General features: G+C 40.4%; 1 protein-coding gene across 1 annotated transcript in view; it reads right to left on the reverse strand.

The window, feature by feature from the left end:
- MLIP (muscular LMNA interacting protein) overlaps positions 1 to 13,029 on the reverse strand; it is a 131,505-nt gene extending 118,476 nt beyond the window's left edge. The window contains exons 1-6 of the mRNA XM_069011420.1: positions 12,992 to 13,029; positions 12,522 to 12,725; positions 10,162 to 10,398; positions 9,493 to 9,582; positions 8,741 to 8,818; positions 6,908 to 7,003 (exon numbers count right to left, since the gene is read on the reverse strand). Coding sequence (XP_068867521.1) covers positions 6,908 to 7,003; positions 8,741 to 8,818; positions 9,493 to 9,582; positions 10,162 to 10,398; positions 12,522 to 12,725; positions 12,992 to 13,000 — 714 coding nt within the window. The 5' untranslated portion in view covers positions 13,001 to 13,029. The remainder of the gene's footprint in view (positions 1 to 6,907; positions 7,004 to 8,740; positions 8,819 to 9,492; positions 9,583 to 10,161; positions 10,399 to 12,521; positions 12,726 to 12,991) is intronic.
- Positions 13,030 to 14,344: the final 1,315 nt, after the last annotated feature.

The following is a 14,344-nucleotide window of genomic DNA, read 5'->3' on the forward strand; positions in this document are numbered from 1 at the left end:
GACTTCACAGCTGATCTTCACTGACTCCAGTGCTAAGGATGGTACCCTTTAACTGGGGAAAACAGGAGAAAATAAAATTATCAACACAGTTGAGAGCATGTGCAAGGGTTTATGTAAACCCCATGAATAATGTTATGATTTCATACTTAGTCTTACCTGTTTTATCATCACTGGGCATGGAAGTAATTTTTTAGACCTGAACAGGAAATTTAGACTTCTCACTAAAGAACGAAAACATGCCTTTGCTAGGTGCAAAAGGTCACATTTGATAATGACTGTATTCACAGAAGAAACTGTCTAAATTGAATTTAGTAAAGAAGGGCATTTACTCATGCCTAAAAAATATTACACAGCTGGATTTTTAAATAAAAGTTTTTAAAAGAGGATGCAAAAAGGCAATCAACAGAACAGCAGAGAAGGGGCAGATCTGCTGCTGCACGTTTCAGAAAAAACTGGCATCTGATGGTGTTCTTAGCTGCAATGATGTCAGAGGCAACAGATAAAAGCAACCTTCTCCCCAAAAGGAAACAAGGAAATACAAGTCAAAGAGAGATGAAGAGATCTAATTAGTTCCTTGTGAGTTCATTACTCACAAGCAATCCCAAGGCCAGGCAGGAGCGGGCACAGCAGCCAGGGCGCAGCGGGGATGGCAGCTGGGGCAGGGGCGAGGGGCATGCGCCAGAAACCGGCTGATGCACAGCTGTGTGTAGGGAAGCACATGAGTCTGGAAACCCCGTCTGAGCATTCAACACTGCTCCCTTTCCATAGCATATCAGGAACGTTTTACCCAGCATGTGTTTTATGGTGCACCCTCAGCTCTCCTGGTCATGGAAATCCCTGGCTGCATCCCTTTCCCTGGCACTTTACAATGCTATTTTACTGCTGTGTTTGACCTCTGGCCAAACTCCAGAAATTGTGAAGTCGGATGAAGAGAGAGGTATAAACCTCTCCTGCACTCTGGGGAAGATAAACTTTTGGTGAGGCATGGATGAAGCACCTCGTTACTCTTGGCTACAGAAGAGCTCTGCACAAGGAGAGCTGTGTGACCTGTGCTGCTGCACTCCGGGAGCAACTGGCTCACGGCACCACCTTTTGTTGCTTGGGGTTGGGAGAGGGCAGCACATAATTCAGTTCATCCTTGCACTTGGAGGAGCCACACTACCCTCAAGCACTGACAGAGGAGCTTTGGCACCATGCTTTAGGAAGTGCTGCCTCAGTTTTGTGTGCAGCAGCCTGGAGAGGGCCCTGAGCAGGGGCTACCCCACCAGCCCATCCCTCTTCCCTGTTGCTGTTCTCGCACTGTGCAGAGTGATTTACTCCAAAATCTAACTCAGCTCAGCATGATTTCCTGGAAGTCAATGAACCAGACAACACTGGAAAACACTGGAACAGGTTGCTCAGAGAGATGTGGATGCCTCCTTCCTGGAAATATTCAAGGACAGGTTGGACAGGGCTCTGAGCAACCTGTTCTAGTGGAAGATGTCCCCGCTCACTACAAGTAGGGTATAAGCTGACCTTTAAAGGTCCCTTCCAACCCAAACCACTCTATGATTCTATGAAAATTTCCTCTGTGGGAATTTTCTAGATGTTGATATATTTAACAGCTCAGTTTTAAAACTGGGTATTTTCTCTACTTGGAATAGCAAGAGAACATCTTGCGTGTTTCATCTGTCTTCCAGCATGTAGTATACACAACATTTGGTCATGTCACATTTAGAGCAAAGCTCCTTTCTGTTCTTGCTTCTCTGCCAAGTGCCTCACAAGGGCAATGCACAAGGCAAGAAAGGTGGAGCTCTGTCAAACTCACCACAAAAATGGGAGATCAATCCCCATTGTGTCATATCTGCAATGCTGTGAGGCACAAAAGGCTTTTATCTGATTGAAATTGTGTACAAAAAATTGTCCTTGCTCTATTTCTTTCACCGACTTATGTACCACTGGAAAGTGACTTCCCTGACCCTGGAACCTGATTTACAGATTTTCATGTAAGTGCTTTCTGTGTAATCATTTATTGCCTGATGGTATGAAAACATTGAAAAAAATGCATTTCTCTGATCACATCGGGAGACTTAAAAGGCATTGCCCCCATAAGCAGGGCTACCCATGGTCCAAGCTACCAACCCTTTGATTTTTTGAAGAAAATTCATCACCCCTGTGAAAGGCAGTGGCTGTATCTGAAAGCCTGCAGGAACTCAGTACAGTCTCTTCCCCTGCAGTAGTCCTGCAGTCCATGAGGATGCCTTTTACGAGGGCAGACATTACTTATCATTTGTGTAATTCTTTCAATACTTATCCTCTTTTATTCTCAAATAATATGCTATGTCCTACAGCACCGTTCCAGGTGCTTTGCTTCAGTCTATTTGTCTTTCATATGTTTTTGCTTATATTGTTGGCAGTGCTTATATTGTCTACCATATGATGAGCTCACTTTGTAGACTTCCTCTAACTTGGAGGTATTTTAATATGGTAACTTGAAAAGATAAATTAATGTCCTGTCTTTTTAAAAGGCTTTTCCTATTTAGCACTGTTAATTACAAGCTTTGCAAAATGCAAGAACTTAAAAGTTTGACATGAGTCAGTTTTGACTGAGTGCTGTGAGAAAACTACTTAAGAGAGGAAAAAGATACACTGTGCAAGCATTTGTTGGGAGCAGGAACTTAATTTCAAATTCACAAAATAAGTTCCCTAACCACTACACTATGGAGGCAAACACCGTGTCTACAATACACACCTTTTATCTTCTATCTTTCATCATGACTCAGAAATACTCAGTTGCTTAGATAAAAGCAGAAGCAAACTAGGAGATGAAATGGAGGTGATCACATGGCACATGGGTGCTTACACTCCACTGGAGCTCACAAGATGACTAAGGTTAGCTAAACCAGCAGGGCTCATAGGCTTCTTTGCAAACGTATGTAAACCTGCACCAGATGCAAGGCAGTGGAGAGTTAGATTCCTGACTTCTAGAACTAACTTAGCTTATCAGAATAGAAAAAAAAATAACATGAAAACATCAACACCCTTACCTGACAAGATTAAAAGAGTCATGAAAATGTTTTGGAGAAGGGATAAAGCAGTTCCTCATAAGAAACTTGAAGTAGTAGAACTTATGGTGCTACAGGTCAGTCAAAGTATGTGATGTGAGCAAGGTCTTTACTGTTTGAAACAAGCTTCAGAAGAAACCTGGCTTTGTTCATGACAGGGACATTCTGAATCTCACTGTAGTTGTCTCCTTTTACAGTGCTTCTCTGACCTGAGTACTCCACTGGCTTTGCTTTTAAAATCGAACAAAGTAAGACAATGACTAAAGAAACAAGAAAAAATTTTTATTTTATGTTGTGTGATTTCAATTTTCTGATATGTTTAGAACTAACACGCTCAGATGAATAAAGAAAGGGTTTGATAATTAGATTTTTAAAGACTTTTAACTAATGTAAATGCATCAAGGTTTTTTCCTGAAAAGTCTATCAGCTGGAAATGAAGAAGGTAGATCTGCTGGGATTCTCATCCATGTAAGATTTCTCACAACTTGCAAATGAAAAATATGAGAAAAAGGCAGAAACCCATCAGCTGCATACTGTGGGAGATGGTGTATCTGCTTATGCACTTTGTGCGGGCACAAGAGGATTTCATTTTGATACATGTTACAGGTTCTAGTACACTCGGCTGTTTTCTCAGCAGATTTAGGAACGCTTGCTATCTCTGCATTTCTAACAGAGCAGCCAAAAAATCTGGCTTTTTTAGCCTGAAGAAGTTCTTCAAATTTTTCCAATATTGTAAGATTCACCTATATTTATTTATTTATTCACACTATCACTTTTAATTGGTAACTCTTACTTTAACCATCCTTGAAAATCCCAATATGAGTGACACTTGTACCCCTGGTGAACTATACGAAAAAATGCAGTTGAGGAAATTCCCAGGGCAAAGGCATAAAATTAAATGAAATAATATGCTAACAATTTAAGTGATTAAAATATCTTGAAGACTTGATATTAATGATGAAGTATCTAATATCCTTATTATGTTGACAGCCCCAAAAATGAGTCAAAGAAGATGGCATGATGATGCATGTTATGAAATGATAGAAGATGCTGAAACCTGTCAACACTCTCCATTCAGTCAGACAAAATCCACTGGGAATTTCAGTCATAACTTGAATTAAAATATTTATGATGGAGAAAGATTGTGAAGAGTTGGCTCTATGTTTGAGACGATGAATAGGAAACAATAACAGAACTGGAAAGGAAGACTCCAGAAACCAAGATAAAGTTCCTTCTGTTAAAGTCAGCATGGGTATGTGTTTATATCTCTGATTTTTTTGATTTACATTCAGTTCAAGTATTTCTATTTAGATATACACATATTAACCAAAGTAAAAAAATGTTTTCATATTTTTGAGCTGTGATTAGCATAAGTCACAAGGCAAGTCTATAAAATACTGTATGTAAAAATTATCTAATTGTAATTAAAGTTCTGAGGCCTCTATCTACATGTCAGTGAAATAATCATAATTAAAACCAAGGAAGATTCTCATTTTTCCTTTGCAAAACAATGACTCACTGTGAAAGAACATTTCATTTGTCCAATTAATTACTGGTCATTCACACTGTCATGAAATCTTAAAGCTGGCACAAAGGGTTTGAAATTGAGTTTGACTGGATGAGTTAACAATTAAATGAGCCTTTTAGAATCAGTTAGAGCAACCATGTCTGTGGAAAACAGAGGAAACCTGAAGCTGCCAGCAGCGGCGCCTGTTGCAATGCCAGAGCAGCAGGCTCAGAGATGGGGTGGGCTGTGCCTAGCAAGAATGAGACAAATATTATCACAGAGAGCATATGCAAAGAGGATGTTTATTAAAATTCAATAAAAATAAACAGATGAAGACAGTATCTGCTGGAAGGCAGGATGATGACATGGAAGAGAGGGAGAAGAAAGATGACACCATCTGGCACATATTCGGTTTTTGCAGAATATTAACAGGAGTCTCTGGTTTTTCTGCCATTATGCTTCAATCCTTCCCTCCCTTGATGTGTAGACACAACCATCTTCTATTGAAACCTGATCAGAAACACAAAGGAAATGAACCTTCCTATATTCCTAGCACAGAAGAAGATTCTGCATTAAGGTCCTACTGCCACCTGCTTATCTGAACATGCAAAGCAAGTCCTCCATGAGAAGCCAGGCTCTAAACGTTTTTCAGATGATAAGTTTTCTTTCAGTTACTGAGGAATAAGAGGGACTTCAAAGTGAGAACAGATGAGAAACTGAGCACTCCCAAGTCAGCAGGATACTCCCCATGAGCCCATAATCCCTAAAATTGATGAATGCTGCTCCAGGTTACAGGCAGTAACACACATAATTTGTTACAGCAGGAAGATTTTTATTTCAAAAAAGAAAAAAAAAAGCCAGAAACATAAGTGTTTCTTCACAAAAGAACTTGCACATCAGGTACTTTTGACATTGGGAACATATTCAGCTAGTTGACTCCCTCTGAGTACTCTGCTCTAAATTAAGCAGCTCAGTCTAATCTGCCTCTTCCCCACCCCCTACAGCTGAAGAAGTTTAAAGGGAGGCATACAAAATAAAAATGCAGTAATTTCCTCTTTTTGGATGAAAATACTGAAAGTCAGATACTACTGCAACAAATCCAGGCCACCACCAATGTAAGAATAAACCCTTTCAACAGTGGTTCCTCTAACAGGAAGCCTCATGCTTCCTGCAATGCTGATAGACTGTGAGAAACAGTTACCAGGTAAAGCTGGACCAAAAAAACCCAAATTGATGAAAGTGTTTTCAGCTGGAAAATAAAGCTGGTCTAAATGTTTCACAAAATTATGTTGGAGGCCAGAGGCCTCAAAATAAGTTTCTTTAAGCAACTAATAGAAGAGAAAACCTTTCTCAGTCTATCTCATGAACAAAAACTGTAGCTCAACACTTCTCAAACAGTGATTAACAGAGGAAACTAGAGAAAAACAGTTGCATGATCTATTTGCTCATTTTTTCAGTCAACTAACAAATCACATTAGTTATCTAAATGGTTAATAAAAACGGATATGGTCTTTGATTACAGTCTTTTATATCATTACATACTTTCATTTTTTGCCATTAGGTGGGTTGTGAATGGTATTCATGGAGAAAGATTAAAAAAAAAGGCTGAAAGAAGAGGAATCAAAGCAAGCACTCCTCTGGCATTTGCTGTAGTAGAAACAGTTGTTGCTTCGTGGTACTTCAAGCTCCATACAAGTAAGATGCTTTTTGACCTTAATTATTCAGATACCTTGATCTTATTGTATCTTCCTAGTAAAGCCACCGTTCAGGTGTGCACATAGATGACCAAGATTAGGGTAATTGAACTTCATAGAGTTGAACTTGCTAGAGAAGTTCAAAAAAGTGAATTTCTAAAAGCCACCCTGAAGGCTCAGCTGTTTCCTTCTGTGACATGTGCAGTAGGCTTACTCTTATCAGTCACCTAAAATACAGGCATGTCTTAGCCTGTGACACAAGTTCCCCCCTCCAGTCAAAAGATGAAAATGGCCATTTCCAGGCAGCAGTTCACCCTCTCCATCCTAAAAGAGGGACTCTGGAAATGCTGCTCCTTCCATTAGCTAGAGACAGAGGTCAGACAACAGAATAATGATTTAAACTGGAGGGAATGGACACCACCCTAAAGTCCCCAAACCATAGTGCTTCAAAAGCCCTGCTCTGCTACACAGGCGCTCACCCAGGAGCTGAGCTCCTCCAGAAGCCATGTCCCAGCTGCAGTGACAGCCACGTAAATGTTTGGTAGGGTCACTGATCTCTGATATGTGTCGAGTTCTGTGCCAGTCATTACTAGCATTAATGACAGACAACACAAATTTCTTAGGAAAGAGTGATTTGTTATTTACTGGGCCATCCTACTTACTGTTATGACATGGTTGACTGTTGGAAAGGAGCTGCCCTTGGGGGAAGCTTCAGTGGGACCAGCATCAAGGGCAGCAGGTTCTGAAACAAAGGTTGCCTTTAAAAGAAAACACCAGAAATATATTTTTATTCTGAATGCTGTTTAAGAAGAGCAGTTCCCTCCCTCCCTCCCTCTCAAGTTAGTATACAAACACCTGGCCCTATTGTTACGTGGTGATACAACAAAAGCAAATAAAATTGCAATTCTTGCTGTTTCCCATTTTTGGTGAATTTTATATTTGAACTGTTGAAATTACCAGTTCAAGAATAAGAAGTTGTAACACATAGTGTCAAGAGAAAAATGCTTGTTATTTGTACACAGAATAGTCCCGTGGTCAAAACAGTATTTCTATAGCACACCTGATTGCATTAAACTCTTCTCGTCACAGACACACACACAAAAGGCAGAGAGTTGTTTCCTATATTCTTTAAACAGATGAATGATTCTGCCATCTTGTGGGAGATGGAGAAATCCTAACTATTTGTACAATAACAGCAGGGCAGAACAGCATGGAACAGAAATGTCTTCTATTTTTCACTTGTTTCACTATTGATTAAGTGAACAGACATTAACAGCTAGTATAGTCCAAATAGCCCCCAAAATAATTTAATTATAGCCTCATGGAGGAACCTGAGCAATGGTGTTGATTTTTAAGATACTAACTTGACCAGAAATTCTGCTCAGAAGGTAAAGGTACAGCAACTAAAAATCCTGGGATTTTCTCCCCAGTAATCTGATAAGGTGAAACACATAGAGAATTATTTACAGTCTCTCACATTTGTTAAAATACCTTTCATAAAAGAAAAAATGTAAAATTATACAGACTTTTATCTATAATTAACCTTTCAAGAACTGTTAAACTAGCACAATATTTATCTATTATGGAACACCATCCTCTATTAATAAGTTTTACAAAAGTAGTAGATCAATTTATCATTAGATAATCTTTGGCTGATACAGGTTGTATCACTATTCCTGACAATTTAACAGACATATAATATTGCTTGCTCTCTCCACCTTAATTTAACATGGAGCATGCTGAAGTAAATCTATTAATATAAGCAAGTATAAATGACAGTTTAAGAGAACAAGAGCTGAAAAAAATATGGACCAGTTTCACCTCAAAGTAATTTTGTAGATGCTCTCTTCCTACTCCACCATTCTCAGCAGGTAGAAACCAAACAGTACATCAAAAGTATGTATTACAAAACTGTATGTGACCACTTTTTTCCCCACTGTTCTTGGGAAACTCTGAAGCTCAAAAATGCGGCTTCTGCTAGGAAAGATGAGACTTGAGGTGGAGCAGCCCAAGAGGCACATGTCTCCCTTGGCACTTGGCACTTTAAGCCTCCATCAGGGGAGTTATTTTGAGCTGTTCTCTTCCCACCAAAAATTACCTTGAGGAAACAAGCTCATCTAGTTTATATTTCTTTGTTACAACTGCAATGAACTCATCTAGTAAATCTAATACCATGTCACAAGAAAGCTTCTTGGATCAAGTACAACTGCATTTATGCTTACATAACTGCTTACTAAGACCATTATTTTCCTTTGTAAATCATTCATTTAAGTGAATAATATTTTGTTAAGCACTTTGAACATAAAGATCTGACAACCAGAACATAACAAGAAGGAATACAACAATTTAGTGTTATTATCATTTCTTCATAATGGCAAGTATCTAAAAAGCTAAGGCAAGCCTAGATCTGGATCGCAAATTCCCCAACTCTAAGTGATTTGATTTAAAGACAACAACAAGAGAACACACTCCACAGTGACAAACAACTCATCTACCTCAGCCACTCTGTCTCCTGCTTGTACCCCAGCCAAGTCTGATGGACCATCTTTTGGCAGCCGTGCAATCAGGATCCCCTGGTAACACAAAACATAGTTTTCAGACGTGACAGTTTCTCCCATTGTTCTTAGAAGTAAAAAGCAAATGGGAAGTAATTAATTTTCAAGACTTATTGTTCTGTTGCCTCTATAAAATTAAAAACTAAATGCCTTAGCACATTAGCAAGATAAAAAAAAAAGAAGCCTCCATGGCTGACATATACAACAATGAACAAAAGTCAGTAATTGTTTACACTGTGCCATGGGGAACAGACTTGAAAACAAAGCTTTATTTAAATGATAAATCAGTGAGAAGATGTGTGAAATATTTCTCTCAAATCAAGTTAGCTCCTGGGAATGAGCAAATGAGATGAAGAGGCATGTGGATTGCCAAGGGAGTGACCCCAAATTGAGGTAGAAAATGAAAATTAGACAACGGTGTTTCAGCCATCAGGTTGCCTTTGCAAAATCACTGGTTTACATTTGGGTTTCTCTCCCAAATCATCCCTTCTGGAGCTTCCCCAACAAGATCTAATGCCAGATCCTACTCTGGGAAATAAGCTATGTTTACCCTTGTTAGCTTTATCACAAAAACAACAATGTTACATGAAGAACAAGCTCAGAAAGAAAACAAAAAAACACAATAACTCAAGGAACTCATCAGTCCTAATGACCTAATGACCACTAGATAAATTTTGGATAATGAAATGCACCTCATCACTGTCTTTACATGAAGATGAGCCCTTTCCACCAGCAATGCTAATACCAAGACTCCCCATTTGACTGCACACAGTAATGGTTACCTGGAAAAGAATTATAATGGATAAGTGGCCTGATTAATCAAAAACCTTGCCTATCAGTTACACGAGCATTGAAAATCTAGCTCCCCCTCTGAACACCAGCAGACATGCCCCTGGAGAGCCCAACCCAGAGAAAAATGGTGCTACCTTTCAATGGGTATTTTTCTTCAATAGAAAAATGGTGCTGCCCTACTGGCACATGCAAGACTTGTCACCACTGCTTTGAAACCATGGACTGAACAAAGACTCAGCTCAGTGCCCACCTGCATGTACCTTTGACTTGACCTCACAATACCAAAGCTGGATATATAAAGTGAGATGCATGGCTACAAGGAAAGTGGGCTTTGTTGGGGTTTTTTAATGGGAAATTGTTTTTCCATATAAGCCATGGGGAGCAAGGACAACCCTCACCTTACTCTCTTTAAGGTAAACCTCATGACATCTGCCATGCAATGTGCCCACTTCTTTGCATCTTTTATAAACTGCCTCACACAAGAGGGCTTCCCCCACAGACACAGGGACTGCCCCCCAGACATGCAGAGCCCCCCAGCAGCAAGCACAGCCCCTGCAGCAGTTCCAAACCTTCAGCGGGGGCTGCGGCACATCCAGCACCCGCAGCTCCTCCGGGATGCGGCTGCTCTCGCTGGGGAAGCTGCCTGCTGCTGAGACAGGTGGCTGCACCTTAGTGCTGGATCCTGGAAGAGTCTTCCCTTTCATTGCCAACTTGTGCTTTTCCTGAAGCGTTTTTCTGGTATTTCTTTGATCTCGCATGCTATCGTTGCTATCAAAAAGGCTGCCCGAAAACTTGGAAATAGGTTCCTGAGGGTTAAAGATAAAAAAGGTAAACATAGAAACAGCAAGGAGAATCTGAAACACAGACCTTACCCAGGCTAACATGAATTTCTTCCTCACTCTCACACTGCTGTATGATAGAATTTGTTTCACTGAATACAAAACTGGAACTTTACAGCAAACATACCAGGATTTCTTCTACCATTATTTCTCTGGGCATGTTTTGCCCTCGAGACTGGGGATGAAACTGTGAGAACAGGGAGAGGACTGGGATTTGTATAGCCTCTCCCTGGCACGCACAAGCACACGTAACACACATATATCCATATGTGCATAAATCCTGCAATGCCCTGTGAAAATGACAGAGCATGAGAACAAGACTATTTTGGGCAGCCTCTGGCAGCCCTGTAGCATGAATCCACTGTTCCAGGGAAGGAATCACACGCACAAGGCAAAGGAAAGATATTTCCATACAGAAAATAAAACATTTCTCATAGTTCCTCAAAGCTCACAGTCAATTTTTGGGAGCATAGGTGTGAGAGGGAAGGCAAACTCCTACCTTGCATCTACATATCTAAGACTTTTTTTCAATCATTGGATTGACTTTAGTTGCAAATGGCAGTGAGTGGAGACCTGCAAACCTAAGTGATTTAGGAGTCCTCTGGAAATGGAACCTCAAAGGTGATGCATACTAAAGCCTACTTTGAAGCCTGGCTCTAGGATGAACCTACTCTGAGATGCAGTGAGGAACTCACAATGTCACCCTATGCTTAGATAAACCACAAGGGCTTGAAAAGAGAAATACACAATTAAAATACATTCACTAAACAATTAAAGCTTCAGACAAGCTGACTGCAAAATGTAGCAGTTTTCCAGCTATCAGCTATTCCTGGTGAAGGGTTAAACGAAATTCAGACACGATGCTCAAATTCTGTTCACATTTTATGAATGCTTTATTTATATTTAGCTGATTTTTGCTCCCTAATTTGATGGGTTAAGGTCAAATCAGATCTTCATATTGCCCAAATCCTTCTATCTTCTGTTGGCAGTAAAATGATGTAGCAAACACACATCAACACCTCTGAAAATAAGCCCCATATATGTTTTTCTAAGCTTGGAAGTTTAATACCAGAAATAAAAAGCAGTGGCATTACCTTGAACAGCTGTGCAGAACCCCAATGGACACTTTATTTTTCAATCTATATTGGTGCTTTCCCACAATCTCTTTTTTGGCTGGGATGGAAAGAAGCATTGCCAACCCCAGGGAAAGCATACAAGGCATGATTGCTTCCTATTTTCACTTAAAAGGAAATTTGCTTAGCTTTAACTCACAAAAAACATTCATTACCTTTCTTCTCTTGAGAGAGATTCCTCTTTACAGTGCCAGGCTGACTAACCTGGAGATGGCTGCAGTGCTGTGGGTGCCAGGGAGGAAGGCCATGAGCAAGAGCCAGGACTGTGGGCTGGAAGAGGGGGCACACCAGGAGCCCTCACAGGGGCTAGGAAGGAAAGAGAGGAAGAGAAGCAGGAGCCCCAGTTCCTCCCTCACCTCCCAGCAAACATCAGGAAGGATGGTGAGCAATGCCCTGAGAGGGAAAGGCTGCAAGAGTGCAATCACAACCTCCTTTCCCAGGCTAGGACCAAGAGGACAGCCAGGCTGCTGCACAGGTGACAGACACCTGCCAGGCACAGGCTAGAGAAACTACAGCAGGCAAGGGCTCACAGACATCAGCATCCTGGAAGGGCACCACCCAAAACATGCAGCAGAGTAGCACTGCAACCTCACCTTTCTACCATCCAGGCCCAGGGAGACACTGAGCCCCAAGTACTGCCAACAACCTACTTACCTGAAAGAGATGGAGGGAGGCTGCTAACCACGGATCTAAGTAGGAGTAAAGTAAAAAACGTGTCTCATCATTGCTCAGGTTACTCATCTTAGCCTGCAAGTTGAACTGTACTCTTGAGGGTTGGATGGATTAATTGCAAGCAAAGTAAAGGAATAAAACATTGAACTCTGTACCATCTGCACAAGCAAGGACATGAGAGTATAAGCAATGCACAGACCCGAAGTGCTCTGCTCCATAGCACTGTGAGCAGCCATAGCCTCTTCATAGATACACATTGTCTCTCCCAATTTCAAGACTACTTACATCATCAGGATCCTCGAGTTCCTCTGCTTCTTGCTCGGGACTGATCCTTCCTTCTCTCCATTTTCCATTAGCAGAGCTGAATTTGTGCAGGTTACCACCATGAAAACCTTCCTTTCCCTTCAACGAGGCCCAGCGAGAGCCCTGGGAGCTCCAGTTATGGCCACTGTACAGTTTAGGAGACTTGGGAAGCCACTTAATAGAGTCCTGAGGGGGAAGAGGACATAAAAAAAAGAGGCAATTAATAGATTTTAAGAAAGCAATTGAAGTATGTAAGTGCAGGAACTCCCTGGCAAGTTATTTTATATTCTTGCAAATACTGTGTTTCCCTTTTTTACCTTTAGAGGTACCTGCAGTCCCAGAGAGACACTTTGCCAGTTAATGGGCATTACTGGTGATACAAAGAGCAAGCAAAGGCTGCTGAAAATAGTGGAAGCCTTTAAGAATTTTTAAGAGCATGGGACCAAGCCTACCTTCAGCATCGTAAAAGAAGAATTAATGATCGACAACAGTCTTCAATAAAGTGTACTATTAAGAAAACAAACAAGAGTACTTAGACCTTTAGTGACCATCTCATCTCACAACCTGAGTTAAAAAAACTATTAAGTCACTCCCCTCTTCATTATTCATTAAATAAAATGCTTCATTTGTTGAATGGTACCAACAGAAAGCACAACACTTAACTGATCTTTCAAGGATTGGTGATTTTCAAAGTTATTATAGTCCAGTTATCCCAAAATGTCCATTACTTATTTATATCCAAAATACTCCACCTCTCTCACTCGTATACAGAAGTTTATACATGACAAGTTGTGTCAAGGTTGCCTATGTACCTAAATTTCACTGTATTTTAGAAGTCACTTTTCAAAGTAACTTTTTCTTTCAAGCTTTATTTTAACCTCACCTCTGCATTTTCTTAGTGATACAAATCCGATGGCAAAAAGCATCCTGACGCCATACAAATAAGATCCATCAATAGAGAAAACAAGCTAACAAAAACAACTTTCAACAAGCTTGTGGTGGGGCAATAAGAAGCACACAGTGACTTACACGTGTTTTAACAGGTATTTGATTCAGATTTAACAGCTCTTTAAGTTTCCATTTTCCTTTTTAAATGCAGAATGTTTATATTCACACACACACAGATTTCTTGCTGCTACCAGCAACCCAGATGTCACCATCTCTATTAGATCTAAAGTTGATAAAGACAAGGAAATAGGACAAGACTGTTCATGCTGGACACACTGATTCATCTTCAGCTGCCAAAGGTCCCCTTGGGATTCTTCGTTTGCTTTTGGTTTCAGGATGGCTGAAAACACTAGGAAATGGAAATGGACACTATCTCAGCACCTCACTGGAAAACACCATAGACCTTTCTGTGAGCCCTGAAAAGATGATAACCCCAATGCAGGATTATTTGTATTGTACAAGGAAGGCATGATTGGCCTCTGCAAGAATTTGCTGTTAAACCACATTTTGAACTGCACTGACACTCAGTGATACCACTATTTGCAGATAAATAGCCCATATTCCTGGTTATTCTAAACCACATTGCTCAGGACACTGGAGGTGATTGCCAATTTAGCTATCAGTGGGAAAGCAGCACAAACAATCACAACACGGCAGTGGCTCCCCTTCCTCCTGACAATTCAAAATGCAAGGCAGGACATTTCCTGATATTTCTTCATGCTCATCTTGAATAAGGAAAACATAGGATACCCTAAACAGAAACTGCTTTCTGTGATTATTAACTAGGGGGATAGCAACTCTAATCAGATAGATAAACAGTAGTAGGTGAAATTGTTTGCTATTGGCTTGGTCTGTTG

Source organism: Aphelocoma coerulescens, chromosome 3 (assembly GCF_041296385.1).
Source record: "Aphelocoma coerulescens isolate FSJ_1873_10779 chromosome 3, UR_Acoe_1.0, whole genome shotgun sequence".
NCBI classification, from domain to species: domain Eukaryota; kingdom Metazoa; phylum Chordata; class Aves; order Passeriformes; family Corvidae; genus Aphelocoma; species Aphelocoma coerulescens.